General features: G+C 42.1%; 1 protein-coding gene across 5 annotated transcripts in view; it reads left to right on the top strand.

Moving 5' to 3' along the window:
* Nucleotides 1-14,794, top strand: part of RHOT1 (ras homolog family member T1) — a 50,237-nt gene that overhangs the window by 21,509 nt on the left and 13,934 nt on the right. For 4 of the 5 annotated variants that reach the window (XM_088662940.1, XM_035103858.3, XM_035103857.3 and 1 more), the window contains exons 10-18: nucleotides 964-1,072; nucleotides 2,118-2,238; nucleotides 2,487-2,571; nucleotides 3,018-3,163; nucleotides 4,441-4,541; nucleotides 6,209-6,339; nucleotides 7,388-7,471; nucleotides 8,706-8,825; nucleotides 10,538-10,740. In XM_088662940.1, the coding sequence (XP_088519066.1) occupies nucleotides 964-1,072; nucleotides 2,118-2,238; nucleotides 2,487-2,571; nucleotides 3,018-3,163; nucleotides 4,441-4,541; nucleotides 6,209-6,339; nucleotides 7,388-7,471; nucleotides 8,706-8,825; nucleotides 10,538-10,740 (1,100 nt within the window). The remainder of the gene's footprint in view (nucleotides 1-963; nucleotides 1,073-2,117; nucleotides 2,239-2,486; nucleotides 2,572-3,017; nucleotides 3,164-4,440; nucleotides 4,542-6,208; nucleotides 6,340-7,387; nucleotides 7,472-8,705; nucleotides 8,826-10,537; nucleotides 10,741-14,794) is intronic. The other variant, XM_088662941.1, reaches the window with a different exon arrangement.

The following is a 14,794-nucleotide window of genomic DNA, read 5'->3' on the forward strand; positions in this document are numbered from 1 at the left end:
ATAATAATAATAATAATAATAATAATAATAATATACCTAGAAAATAATAAATACCTAGAAAAATGGGGGCAGCCATTCAGCGCCTCAGGATTTCTGTGTCTCCAGAAACAGAACTACACACTCTGGCTTTGCTTCTATTGCCTCTGCATGAAAATGACAAGCTTTGCCTGCCCTCAGTATTGTGTACGTTTGTGCTTCCCTCCTAAGGAGAGGCAGGGAGAAAATAGCAGTGCTCTGGGTGTGCCTAATTTGAGTGCTTTCTGCTGGGAGACAGAGAGAGATTGAGAGAGAGAGAGAGGAACAACACATAGGTGTGCACCAGCAACAGAGCGCCGTGGGGCAGAATCTGTTCACACACAGAACTCTGAGCTCATGCACATTACGGTTTATGATCTATCCGAGGAACGCCAGCAGCAGGGGAAGGGAGAAGAGTTTTTTTTTTTTAACTGATCCTCTCTAACCCTGCAACCCCACCCATTGGGGGACCCCCTGGAACTGTGGGAGGCCATGCTGGTGGGATGGTGAACTGGCAAGTCTTTTCCCTCTCTGCCAGCCGGAGCATCCCTTGAACAGAACTGCCTTCAGGAATGGAGTCTGGATCCAACCCAATAAGCTGCTTTATCTTGTGAATTGCTCTGAGACCTGCAGGCATAGGGCAGTAATTAAATTATAAATATAGATATAGATCATGTGATCATCGAATGAAATTTTATTTGCCCCCAAGCCGCTGCTTAACTACAAGACTGGCTTAGAAACCGTGATCTTGTTTCTGAGCCTGTAGCCATTGTTGGCTCTATGCATTCAAACACCTCCTGCTACTGTGTGATCTGTTAGCTTGCTTCTTGGTATGAAAGTTGGGGTTCTAACATGAGATCATGGGCTGTAGTGAAATGTTCCAGGCCATAGAGTCTATATTACCAAGCCTTGGTTTGAAATAGTTCTAATATTCCTCCTTCTTTTTAGCGAATTTGTTTTAATACACCATTGGCACCTCAAGCACTGGAAGACGTAAAGAATGTAGTCCGGAAAAATCTAAGCGATGGCGTTGCAGATAATGGATTAACATTAAAGGGTAAATACTATATGTTTCTTTCTTAAAATACGAAGATGGGATGGAGCCTGAAGATGACTCAAAGATAATGACAAGAATGCATTACTTAACCTCTTGCTATTTTTGAAGCCACACACAACTGCATGTTTTTAAGTGTTAATACACCAACGTGTAAGGGACCCAGGTGGCGCTGTGGGTTAAATCACAGAGTCTAGGGCTTGCTGATCAGAAGGTCGGCGGTTCGAATCCCTGCAACGGGGTGAGCTCCTGTTGCTCGGTCCCAGCTCTTGCCCACCTAGCAGTTTGAAAGCACATCAAAGTGCAAGTAGATAAATAGGGACCGCTCCGGCGGGAAGGTAAACGGGGTTTCCGTGCGCTGCTCTGGTTCGCCAGAAGCAGCTTTGTCATGCTGGCCACATGACCTGGAAGCTGTCTGCGGACAAACGCCAGCTCCCTCAGCCTATAGAGCGAGATGAGCGCCGCAACCCCAGAGTCGGACATGACTGGACCTGATGGTCAGGGGCCCCTTTACCTTTACCTTTTACACCAAAGTGTAGTACCGATTATGTTATGGATACATTGAGTTGTAGATAAATGGGTTTGTCCACAAAACCTGTCTCGCCAAAATGGCAGCGTCTTAAATTAGCTCCATCTGTGTATTTCTCTGCCTGTCTGGATATATTCAAGGTTGAGATAAACATGCAAGCAAAAGTACATAGAGCACTTTCTTTAATTTAACCCCCCCCCCCCAATTCACTATATTACCTGCCACCAAGAGGTGAGCTGGAGGAATCACAATTACTATTTTCTTGGAGGTGGAGGCAGTTTTCAGTGTGCTGTCACTACAGCTGCGACTTGGAAAACTGCAAGCTTAACGCAACAGTTTTTACAGGAGATTCTTGGGTAACATTTTTTTGGGGGGGGGTAGGAGATTTTCCTCTTACGATTATTTGCTCACTCCAAATGAGTGAGTTTGCTCTCACCCTCTGTTAACATCTAAAAATCCCAACACCTGTCATTGCTATGTGGCCAAGATTAGTAATTTAAGAACTTGCTTTTTTTCCAGGTTTCCTTTTTCTACACACACTATTTATTCAGCGAGGGAGACATGAAACAACCTGGACAGTATTGCGGCGTTTTGGATATGATGATGACCTCGAGCTGACACCAGAGTATTTATTTCCTTTGTAGGTATCAGTGGTCTGTTTGGATTTTTTTAAAAAAAGAAGAAGCCTAAATGCAAATAATTATTATACATTTGAAAAGTAGGTTCCTTAATCCAATGCAGCATCTTCGTACTTAAATATCTTATGTGTGTATGCATATGTCGGATAGAGCTACATTCATATTGTTTCCCTCCTGCCCTGCCTGCTTGTGAACATCTCGCAGAGACCTTTGTAATTAAAAAAAAATATGTTTCTTGCTCTCTAACCAGATTAAAAATACCTACGGACTGCACAACAGAGTTGAATCACCATGCATATTTGTTCCTCCAAAGCATTTTTGATAAGCATGATTTGGTAAGCTTTTAATCTGACTTGGGCTATTTTTGTAAGGAATATTCTTTCCAGCATTGTCCGTACTGTGAAAGTATTGGGTTGGGTGGGCAGTGGGGAGAACACTCTGAGACCCATAGAAATCTCCTTTACCCTAGGCAATAAGTCAAAAGTGTTGTATTTCAAGGGCTCACAGGTCAAGTGACTGTGTTACATAACATGTTTCCCTGTCCAAGAGGTTCATGATCTAAGCCAATAGAGATGAGGCTTAAAGAATTAATGGAAAAGCAAGGGCATTATGGGGAGTTATTTGACTGGCTTCGTTAATTATTTTCTGCTTTTTGTGATTACCATTCGCTTCTGTTCTTCTGTACATTTCTTGCAAGCCCATATTTGTTTCTTAAATATAACACATCTTTGTAAATACCGTAATGAATAAATATAAATAAATTTCCTAAATCTGTTTTCAGGACCGAGATTGTGCTTTGTCTCCTGATGAACTCAAGGATTTGTTCAAAATTTTCCCTTATATGCCATGGGGACCAGATGTCAACAGCACCGTTTGTACAAACGAAAGGGGATGGATAACATATCAGGGATTTCTCTCTCAGTGGACGTAAGTGCAACACTTAAACCCTGAAATTCTTGCTTTTTGAAAGGGCTGCCAGAGTTTGAGGGGTGGGCAAGCAATGACTCCTCATGATCAATCCAACCACTTCAGCTTTAAGGTCACAAAGTGATTTGACAAAGTCCATTCTGAGTTAGAAAGCGTCAAAGCAAATTTGCACAATCAACAGAAGTGGCTGGTAATGTTTTTCCTGCTTCCTGCTGCAGGTAGCAATCTCAGGTGACTGAAGGTTCCCCTACCTCCTTAAAAACAACAACCCTATACAGTGGTATCTTGCTTCCCAAACTTAATCCGTTCCAGAAGTCCGTTCCAAAACCAAAGCGTTCCAAAACCAAGGCACGCTTTCCCATAGAAAGGAATGCAAAACGGATTAATCCATTCCAGACTTTTAAAAACAATCCCCAAAACAGCAATTTAACATGAATTTTACTATGTAACGAGACCACTGATCCATAAAATGAAAGTAATAAACAATGGACTGCAGTCACACAATCAATCAATCAGTAGCTGAACTGGGTTCCACACAGTCACAAAAACAAAACGAAAAGAGACGCAAAAATGCAAAATAAATAGCAAAGACAGACAGACCTCAGCGTAACACTCAAAACAGAAGTGGCACTCAAAACGGAGCACGTTCGACTTCCGAAAAATATTCGTAAACCGGAACACTTACTTCCAGGTTCGCAGTGTTTGGGTTCCAGGTTCTTTGAGTACCAAGGCATTTGAGAACCAAGGTACTACTGCACACTGACAACAAGCACATTTGAAAGAAAGGGGTAGGATTTCAGTCTAGCCCAACATGTTATTTTTCTATTTGTAGGGAGCTTTTTGGTGGAGGGGGGAGCATGCAGCTCTAAATCTGCAGTCCATGAGAAGTTTTGCCAGTTGATTCTGCCATAGCTGAAAGCTAGCAGGTCTCCCAGAAAATGCCTTCTGAGTTTGCTTGATAAAACCTCCTGCAGCAGGCAGATTCACCAGGATACCTAATGTGACTAGAAGTGGAATGGGATAGCCTTGCTTTCTGCAGACAAAATGAATGCCTTTCTCTATCCTATCCTTCCTTTCCATTCCCTGTTTTTTGACAACTGCTTGCCTGCATGCAAAACCATAAATTTGTCAATTATGTTGGTTTCCTTACAAGTCTTTGTAAATGTATAGGCTTATTTCACCTTTACATACAAATCTTAAGTGCCTTATCATGGAAATCTAGGCTCAGAGGAATTTAGACAATTTAGAAAATTACCTTTTTTTGTTCTCTCTGTCAGACTAACTACATATTTGGATGTACAGCGCTGCCTGGAATATTTGGGCTACTTAGGATATTCAATATTGACTGAACAGGAATCCCAGGCATCAGCAATTACAGGTAACAGCCTACAGTGCTGCACTGTATTTTGGAAGGATTTTAGAAAACAATTTTTTTCACTGCTTAGCTGCCTTTTCCCTTTCAGTTGAGAATGTGCAACATCAAAGGACAAGAGTGGCAAGCCGTGAAATGATATGCATGACACAAAAGGAGGGGAGAGGCATCTACCTGTCCAATAATGTGTAGTTCAAAAAACATATAATTTTTTTCCCATCCATCTTCTCCCCATCCCACCAAACCCACTTCATTGGCTGCCATGTCTGGAGTGTTGGGTAAATAATGGTGTCAGTAATGCTGCATCAAAGTCCCCCCCCCCCAATTTGTTCTTCAGTAGACTTAGTTCAGCTCCACCCATGAACCCCTCTGTCAAGTGCAGTCTGGGCTAGAGGAAAGAGTCATTGGCATAGACCAGGGGTCAGCAAACTTTTTCAGCAGGGGGCCAGTCCACTGTCCCTCAGACCTTGGGGGGGGGGGGGCTGGAGTATATATGAAAAAAACATATGGATGAATTCCTATGCCCCACAAATAACCCAGAGATGCATTTTAAATAAAAGGGCACATTCTACTCATGTAAAAAAACACTGATTCCTGGACCGTCCGTGGGCCGGATTGAGAAGGCGATTGGGCCAGATCCAGCCCCCAGGCCTTAGTTTGCCTACCCATGGAATAGATGGTTCTGCACAAAAAATGTTGGATGGTTGGCTAGTGCAGTGTTTCCCAACCTTGTGCCTCCAGCTGTTTTCGGACTACAATTCCCATCATTCCTGACCACTGGTCTTGCTAGCTACGGATGATGGGAGTTGTAGTCCAAAAACAGCTGGAGGCACAAGGTTGGGAAACACTGGGCTAGTGAGCCAAGAGGGGCAAAGTGTTGGCAGGTCTAGAGCCTAAGCTGGCCACTTGCCTTTAAGGGATATTTCTGCCAGTTGTTGCTTTGACCATGATGGCAACATTGTGACCGTGTTAAAAGTGAGCAGTGAGCAAAGAGGTAGTGAACTGGGTATTGAATTTTGCATATCAACTAGCTAATCATAGAACTGCAGAGTTGGAAGGGACCCTGAGGATCATGTAGTTCAACCCTTGCAATGAAGGAAAAAAGCAACTGTCCCATGCGAGGATCACCATCCATTCTTCTCCCCTGTTGCTAGCTAGACCCATCCAAGGTACCTGTAGGGTATTTATGGGTCTGTGCCCATATAATAAATGATTGGTTGTATTTTTATGGTACGAGTATTTGGACAAGTGTTTCCACTGTCACTTTAAAGCGCAAGGACAGCAGGCTCCGGGAAGCTAGCTGGGAAGTTCTGAAGAATTTAATTTAATCTCTTCTTAAGATGGTTACCTAGGAAATATTTGGTTATAATCCAGTTGGCTGCCAACTCTGTAACAATATAGGTAAAGCTAAAGGACCCCTGGACGGTTAAGTCCAGTCAAAGGCGACTGGGGTTGCGGCGCTCATCTCGCTTTCAGGCCATTTCTTGCACTGTTCTTGACCTCCCCCATCCTGCAGATTTCCATGGAGCATCCAGTTAGCTAAATTCTCTGGATCCCAAATTCTTGGTTCTTTTATGGTTGTGCCACATTGTTACAAACCATAGTATTCCTGTGTCTGTAATACAGTATGCACATTTGTGTGAAATCTTCTCTCCCCCCCCCCTTTTTTAAAGTAACTAGAGATAAAAAGATTGACCTGCAGAAAAAACAGACTCAGAGGAATGTGTTCAGGTGCAATCTAATTGGGTTGAAAGGTTCTGGAAAAAGTGGAGTCCTCCAGGCACTGCTTGGAAGAAACCTAATGGTAAGAATTCTTCTGTTATTCATTAACAGGTGGTAGCCTGTGACACTAAAACAGTATTGTGGTGAGGCAGTAACTGCTGCCTTGCAAACATACTCCTAAAATCTTTTCCCAATCTATCTCTTCTTTTGCTGCTGCTCTTTCATTCGCCCCGTTTGTTTGCTCCCTCTTTCTGAGGTGATGGAGATCTGGTTAGTATTGAGGCTGCTTCTCAAAGGCTAGAAGAAGTGTCTACGGCAGACATCCCCAAACTGCGGCCCTCCAGATGTTTTGGCCTACAGCTCCCATGATCCATAGCTAACAGGACCAGTGGTCGGGGAAGATGGGAATTGTAGTCCAAAACATCTGGAGGGCCGAAGTTTGGGGATGCCTGGTCTACGGTATTCCACAGCACTTATTCTCTGGGTTTGGAATATGGCCAAGAGAGAAAGTGACAGATTTTCTCTAGAACAGGCACCCCCAAACTGCGGGCCTCCAGATGTTTTGGCCTACAGCTCCCATGATCCCTAGCTAACAGGACCACTGGTCGGGGAAGATGGGAATTGTAGTCCAAAACATCTGGAGGGCCGAAGTTTGGGGATGCCTGCTCTAGAGTACTCACATCTGGACCAGAGAAGGAGCACTGCAGAGCTGCTGCTGCTGCAGTATGTGTTTGGCAGAGTTCCCGCAATATCTTCTGAGAGAATCCCAGAGCCCGACAAGCAGGTCTGAGAGCTTAAAAGCTCTTTCCACACCAGGAAAATGCAGCGCAAAAAGAGCATTTAAACTCTCTGCCTTGCATGCAGTTGATTTGCGGGATTTCAACTTGCCGGCTTTCAGCCACGTAAGGTTGAAATTGCACAATTTAATTGCGCACAAAATGAGATTGTACTCATTTTTTAAAACAGTTTCCTGCTGAGAGACTCCTGATTTATCGTTCGGCAATATAGGATTTGTTCTGTTCTGATTAAGCTTAAATTAGAGAATTAATCAAGCTTAATTAGAGAATTGATTAAGCTTAAATGAGAGAAGCATTTGCTTTTAAAATAATGGAATTCTTTTGTGCTTTCAGAGAAAGAAGCATATACGTCCAGAGCACAAATCTTATTATGCAATCAATACAGTCTATGTGTATGGACAAGAAAAATACTTACTGGTAAGACTATGTCATTATATTGATAAATGAATATGAAGCATTATTCTTTTATGTCTCTTTTCAGAGTATCAGTGGAATTGTATAAAAGTTTTGCAATCCATGTAGTATACAAAAAAAGGGGAGTGTTTACTTCTGACACCATACAAATGCATCAATTGTGAAACATCTTGCTATTTAGAAATTGAAAGCTGAAACTGCTTTCTTTCATGAGACTTGTTTTTCATGCACTGGTTTTTGGCTTTGTCCGGTTTGGGCTTTGATTTGTAATACAGTATTTCACAGGTGAAATTGTATCTATAATAGGGCTGCCATAGTCCGGAATTTCCAGAAATCGGAAAAAATGTTTGGGAAAGCCCGGGCGTATGGCAGTGTCAGAAGTGTTGGTTTGGGGGCAAATTTCCTATTAAAAAAACACCTTTTGTGTCGGGATTTTCACTTTTTGAAATATGGCAACCCTAAATTCTATATTATGCTAAGCTGATTTATGGTGGTGAAATCTTCAGGCACAGATGTAGGAAGGCTGGGCCATATTGTGCATTCACTATCCCTGCTTCTTTAGCACTGCCCCTGTCTTTCCATTGCCACATGCCTTCCTTTATGCAGCAGCCTTAAGGGCTATCAAGTACACACACAGTTCCTTTCTGCCACCTAACCCTTAACTGTGTAAGCATTTGCCTGCTGCCTTAGGATTGGATAGGCTATGAAGAAATGGTTAAACAATGATATGCTACATTTAAAGTGGTTTGGGGACAATGAAATGCATGGCACATGACTTTTGATCTACCAGGATGTGTAAGTACAGGCGGGCGCTGACAGGCATGTGTAAGTTACATGCCAGCAAGTCTGCGTCTTAAATAGTATTCCGAATAGTGATGTGTGCAGACGTATCCCATACGTCCTTTGCAACGGTGACTCTTGATTTGTGGCTTCTTTATGCAGCATGTATGTATGTATGTAAGTCCTATTGAATTCATAGGAAAAGATCACTGACTGCATTTAAAATACAGACATATAGGCACACGGGCACATTTGTTCCAAGAAATCTTCCTCTCCTAGTAAAGAGTGGCCAATATAGAGATAAGTAGATGCTGTCTACATCAATGTTAGTTGCATTTGGGTACATTTAAAAGGAAAAAGGGGGGGGGGACCTGAATGTTAAAGCAAAGAAATATGCTTCATGCTTGCAAAGTATATTTCATAATTTTTTATCTCTTTTTTCCCCTCCACCCCTTAGTTGCATAATATTTGTGAATCTGACTTCCTATGTGAGTCTGAAATCATGTGTGATGCTGTGTGCCTAGTGTATGATGTCAGCAACCCCAAATCCTTTGAATACTGTGCCAGGATTTTTAAGGTTTGTATGTTGTACGTGTCTCTTCTAAAAGTTACAAAAAAATCTAGAAAATAAATGCACACACACAAAAATATGTATCTTTTAGCAGTATAAAAAATAAATGTTGCAGAAACATGCAGGTATTGTAAATAATACATTCAAAGCATTTGACTCAAGATAGTCTCTATATTTATTTTACTATGGCTTATTTTCGGGGGTGTCTTATTTTTTTAAAAAAAATTACCTCCTCTTCCTGTCGCGGCTCGGCGCCCGGAACTGGCTGCTGCTTCGCGGCTCGGCGCTTCAGCAGGGCACGCTGCTGGGTCTCGCCGGGTCCGGGCTCCACGCGGCGCGCGCTGCGGCTCCCACCACTATGGCTTATTTTTGGGGTATGTCTTATATTTTTTCAACCCAGGAAAATCCTGCCATGGCTTATTTTCTAGGTGCGTCTCATTTTATAAGAAACACGGTATGTTACCAGAGGGAGGGGAATCAGCTTTATAACCTGAACCCCATGGAAGAAGGGCAGTATTTAAAAGAAAAATGAATTAAAAACAGGCTACTATCATCAGGGGTGTATCAGGAGGAGATTTGGACTAGATGGCATTTTGAGGTACTTGTGATTCTCACCTGTACTTGGCAAGGGGAAGTATGATAGGTTTCCTCTTAAGGCTGCTTCTCATGCAACAGGATTCATACAGGAATAACATCTACATTGAAATTTGCAATAATTGTGCAAGGAGATTTATTGTGTGTGATTCTCCTTCACTTGCGTGGATGCTCTGGGAAGCTTTTATTGACCGCACCTTCTTAGCAAATATATACACAGTGATTTATAGTGTTCAGGATAATTCCATATGGAGTCTAATTTGGTACTTTATTTTGCGAGTGAAGCATTTATCATAAAAGTAAAGAGATTTCAGGCATTGTTCACAATATTTCCCCAACAAATAGTTTCTTGTGTATCTTCAAACATTTCAGAATATCAAAGATTTTACCAAATTTGATTCAGATAACAACTTCAGATTAAAAAGAATCATATACCTCAACGAGGCATTTTCAGTATAGCAGCTCCCAACAACTACCTTCATTGGACAAATGCTATGGAGTACAATATACTGTACAGTCGTACCTTTGCTCCTGAACGCCGCAAACCCGGAAGTGACTGCTCTGGTTTGCGAACTACTTTTGGAAGTCGAACGTTCGACCGGGCTTCTGCAGCTTCTGATTGGTTGCAGGAGCTTCCTGCAGCCAATCAGAAGCCGCACTTTGGTTTCCAAACATTTTGGAAGTCAAACGGACTTCCGGAATGGATTCTGTTCGACTTCCAAGGTACAACTGTACTGATTTTTTAAAAATTATTATTATTATTTGCTGGATCAGTCTCAATTTCATATCTAAAGAAGCAGTACATATAGATTATTTTCATTCCTTAGGCTGAATGATACATTCTAGTCCACACTTAGTTTCTGAACTTCTATGTCACATTAAGCATTTGTATACAACAGTTTTGGGTTTAACTCTCTGTAAGAATCCAAAAGCAGTCTTGCTTTGTGGTCGTGGGACATGGATTGTGAGATTATTGTTTGAGGAAAAGCTTATAGAAACCCTTTTGGATTTGCATGAGGACAGTCAGTGTGAATAAGTAGATTCTATGAATTTCCCCCATTTGTATATATTTTCTATTTTGTGTCTGTGTTTTGTTTTGTTTTGTTTTTTGTTTAAATATTTAGCAACACTTCATGGACAGCAGGATACCTTGCTTAGTGATAGCTGCCAAGTCAGACCTTCATGAAGTTAGGCAAGAGTACAGCATTTCCCCGGCCGACTTCTGCAAAAAACACAAAATGCCTCCACCACAAGCCTTTTCTTGTAACACGGTTGATGCGCCGAGTAAGGACATCTTTGTTAAGTTGACAACGATGGCCATGTATCCGTAAGTACCCAAGGAACCCCAATATTCATAACTGCATGGATCATGACAACTTTGCATGTTGTTGTTGTTGCCATAAGGATGGAACTCACTGAAATTTGTGTTTAGCAACAGAGGGAGATGTTGATGATGCAACCAAACAAAGAATTTTAACGCTGAATTGGCAAATAAATGCAAGTAATCTAAATTAACTGCAAAAAGCTCCTGCGTACCAACTGTTGCACGTAATGTGATTTTGAGAAGTTTGTCTGAATACATTGCAGAATCGCATCTAGCTTAAAGACATTGGGTTCTATTCTCTCCATAAATGCATGCACTGCCTTGCTCATTGTCATTACTCATTCATTAACGGAGAGTTTTGAGCATGTCCCAAGGAGACTGGACCCTCGTTTACTGGGAACCAAATCAAATCAAAACTTTATTGTGGTCCAAAGATCCACCAAACAATTTCAAAACTAGATACAGTTAAAACGACCAGACAGACAGATGGAAGAAACGAAGGCAGTCATTTTGTTTTATCTAGGGCATAATGATCTTTATTTCTTATAACCTCCGAAAGAAGCTTTGCCACGCCCAGTGTAATATCATTTGACCTGTCTTCCAAAAGATATTTAATATGGGAGGCTTTGGAATTTGCCAGTAAGGGTTTGATCAGTTGCCTGCTCATATTGCCCACAATCCAGTAGGACATGCTTCATACAGTCGACGTCCTGGGAACATAAACAAAGCCTATTCTGATAGGGGATGCCTCTCAGTCTGCCATTTAGAACTTCCAAGGGAAATACATTTAATCTGGCTTTGGTAAATAAATGCTGATAGGTAGGTACAGACAAATTACTAAGGTATGAGGATATCTGAAAGTCGTACCTGTGTTGGATTCCAGCTGCGACCGGGCTACAAATTACATAAGATTGGGATCGAAGGTCACTATGTGAGATGTCCCAAAGCTTTTGCCTCAGGGATTCAAGGGCAGTGTTCCTGGGAACCAAAACAGGTATATTTACATGGGCTTCAGGTAAAACATTAGTATTTGCTTTTTGGAAATACTGTGTGTATTTTCACAGATGAAGAAGAGCCCAACCTTCAAATATAGACTTGAGAGTATTTGGCTCTCATGGTGGTATCTGGTTTATCAGTGTACCGCAGGCATCCCCAAATTGCGGCCCTCCAGATGTTTTGGCCTACAACTCCCATGATCCCTAGCTAAGAGGACCAGTGGTCAGGGATGATGGGAATTGTAGTCCAAAACATCTGGAGGGCCGAAGTTTAGGGATGCCTGGTGTACCGTATTAGCATATTTCCTCAGTAGGCCTTCATAAATATATGGGCCAAGCTCCAAAGAATCGTGAAACTAGTTCCGGGTGTCCAAGGTGGCTCTGGGTTCAAGAGCAGTTCTCTATGCCACATGGCAAAACACTTCCAAAATGGATGGGAATTGGAAACAGATTTTGAAATGTGACATGATAGCCTGCTATTCAAAGAAAATTCCCCGAATCCTGTTAGATGTAGCCAAGCTCTTAGGCATGTGTAAACTCGTTCTTTGGATCACAGTTATGTTTCACCACAGTGATGCGGGGGCAGCATGTTTTTCGAATCCTTTTTTAAATTTTTTAAATTAGATTTATATACCTCCCTTTATCATAAGATGTCAGGGTGGTTCACAGAGTAAAATACAGGATAAAAACATGAAAATAAGTAAAACAAAACAGCAAAGCAGTAACCTCACTTTCCCACAAGCACATTAAAAAGGCTGTAGAATATTAATCAGCCAAAGGCTTGGTTGAAGGGGAACGTTTGCCTGACGCCTAAAAATATATAAAATACACACAAACATAAACATATTAGAAAATTCCTTCAGTAGCACCTTAAAGACCAACTAAGTTTTTATTTTGGTATGAGCTTTCGTGTGCACGCACACGTCTTCAGATACCTGTACACACGAAAGCTTAGTTGGTCTTTAAGGTGCTACTGAAGGAATTTTTTAATTTTGTTTCGACTCAGACCAACACAGCTACCTACCTGTAACTATAAACATATTAGATATACAGTTGTACCTCGGAAGTTGAACAGAATCCGTTCTGGAAGTCCGTTTGACTTCCAAAATGTTCGGAAGCCAAGGCGCGGCTTCCGATTGGCTGCAGGAAACTCCTGCAGCCAATCAGAAGCTGTGTCGGATGCTTGGGTTCCAAAGAACGTTCGCAAACCGGAACAGTCACTTCCGGGTTTGCGGCATTTGGGAGCCAAAATGTTCGACTCATAAGCCATTCGGGATCCAAGGTACGACTGTGATATAATGGGGAACCACTATAGAGAAGGCCCATTCTTCTCCGTACAGAGAAGAACTACAGAGAAGACTACTTCTAGAGTAAAAAATAAACAAGGCTCAGTTTTCTAGGCTGGGGTGTAGACATCGGTGCACATACTGGACAGAGCAAAAACTTGTCAAATAAGAAGTGCACGGTTTCAGCTTGGGACACTGGAGCAATTCCAGTTGCCGTTCGGAATTGGAGCTCCTGGCAAGCTGGAAGCAAAGCAACTTGAAAGTATTTTTTAACTCTCCTCTTTTTAAATAGGCACACTACTCCAAGTTACATGACACAAACCCTAATTACAATACTTACAGTGGTACCTCGTCAACCCTGGAAGTCTTTTCGCCCCGCGCGCCCCACGCGTGCGGTCGGCGCCTGCGCAAAGCTGCGCACGCGGTCAGCGCATGTGCAGAAGCGGCACTTCGGCAACCAAATACTTCGACTTACGAAGACGGCCGTGGAATGGATCATCTTCGTAAGTCGAGGTACCACTGTATTTACAGCAGTAGTAAGCTCTATAGCAGAGCTTTCCAGACTTTTCATGTTGGTGACACACTTTTTAGACATGCATCATTTCGCAACACAGTAATTCAGTTTTACTAGCAAACTGGAGGTTAAACAACCCCTTTCCAGCCCCAGGAGGAGCGTGGGGAGCATTTGCACAAGGCAGCCGACACACTAACGTGTCGCGAGACACAGTTTGGAAAGCTCTGCTCCATAGAAAGGTAGATATTGATGTGAAAAAATGCAATATCCTCAGGAGGTTTCAAGCTGCACAGTTGCTAAAACAAGCCAGCCTACATTCATTGTTAATACTGTCATAGTTTTCTGCGGTACTTGCACCATATTTTCTCTAGCAGCACCATAGGAGTTCTCTTGCTTTTTGATTATCTGTCTTTTGGACCACACTTGTTGCTACTCAAATTTAATAGCTATCCTACATTTCATGTAGATGCTTGTGAGCCCAGAGATTGAATGCTTCTCAAAGTTGCTGTTTCTCACTAAGCATCTTGCTCTGTTGCCAAACAAGTTCAGTCTGCAGACTTTGTGAGTCTGGTAGGTCTAACCTTCTCTGCGTTGTTGGTTTAGACATCGCTTAAAATGACAGGTTCATTATAGTACAATAGTGGATATTCAGTGCAGTCCAAGGCTTCACTGGAACAGAAACTTTTTATTTTATCTTCAGTTTTCAGTTTTTCTTTGAGGGACCATGTGTTTGCCACAGGGACTGGCCCTCCAGGGCTAACTACATGTCCTGTAAATCTTTCAGTAAAGTTGGCAATAACCCTGTCCTCACAGCTAGTAATCAAATGTAGAATACCTTCAAACATTCATTTTCCATTTCTCGGTCTTATAGTGAATGATTCATGGAGAATGAATCTAAATCTCCCCCCAAAACCAATTTTTAATGTTCCTGTGCTCCTGTGCACTTGAACATCATTGCTGAAGGGTTATGGCTGTCACTTGTTCAAATGGTTAATTTGATTGCTTTCACCAGGAAGTCCAGATTTTGGGTGGGGTGGAGAGACATCTTAAGCTCAGGCTCCTTTTTTTAAAAGTCTTCTTCAATGCATTTGGCCCAGCTGGAATAGTCAAATGTTTTGAGAAATATATGCAACAGTGTATTTGACTTTCTTAACCTTCCCTTTCTCTTTCCCCGATTCTTAAGCATGTTGTGTGTTGGTTGGGATGGAAGAGGTAAGGGTAGCTGTTGGCTTCATGAAGTTGTTCAGTTTCAGTAGCAAGAG

This window comes from Zootoca vivipara, chromosome 2, assembly GCF_965207765.1.
Source record: "Zootoca vivipara chromosome 2, rZooViv2.hap1.1, whole genome shotgun sequence".
NCBI classification, from domain to species: domain Eukaryota; kingdom Metazoa; phylum Chordata; class Lepidosauria; order Squamata; family Lacertidae; genus Zootoca; species Zootoca vivipara.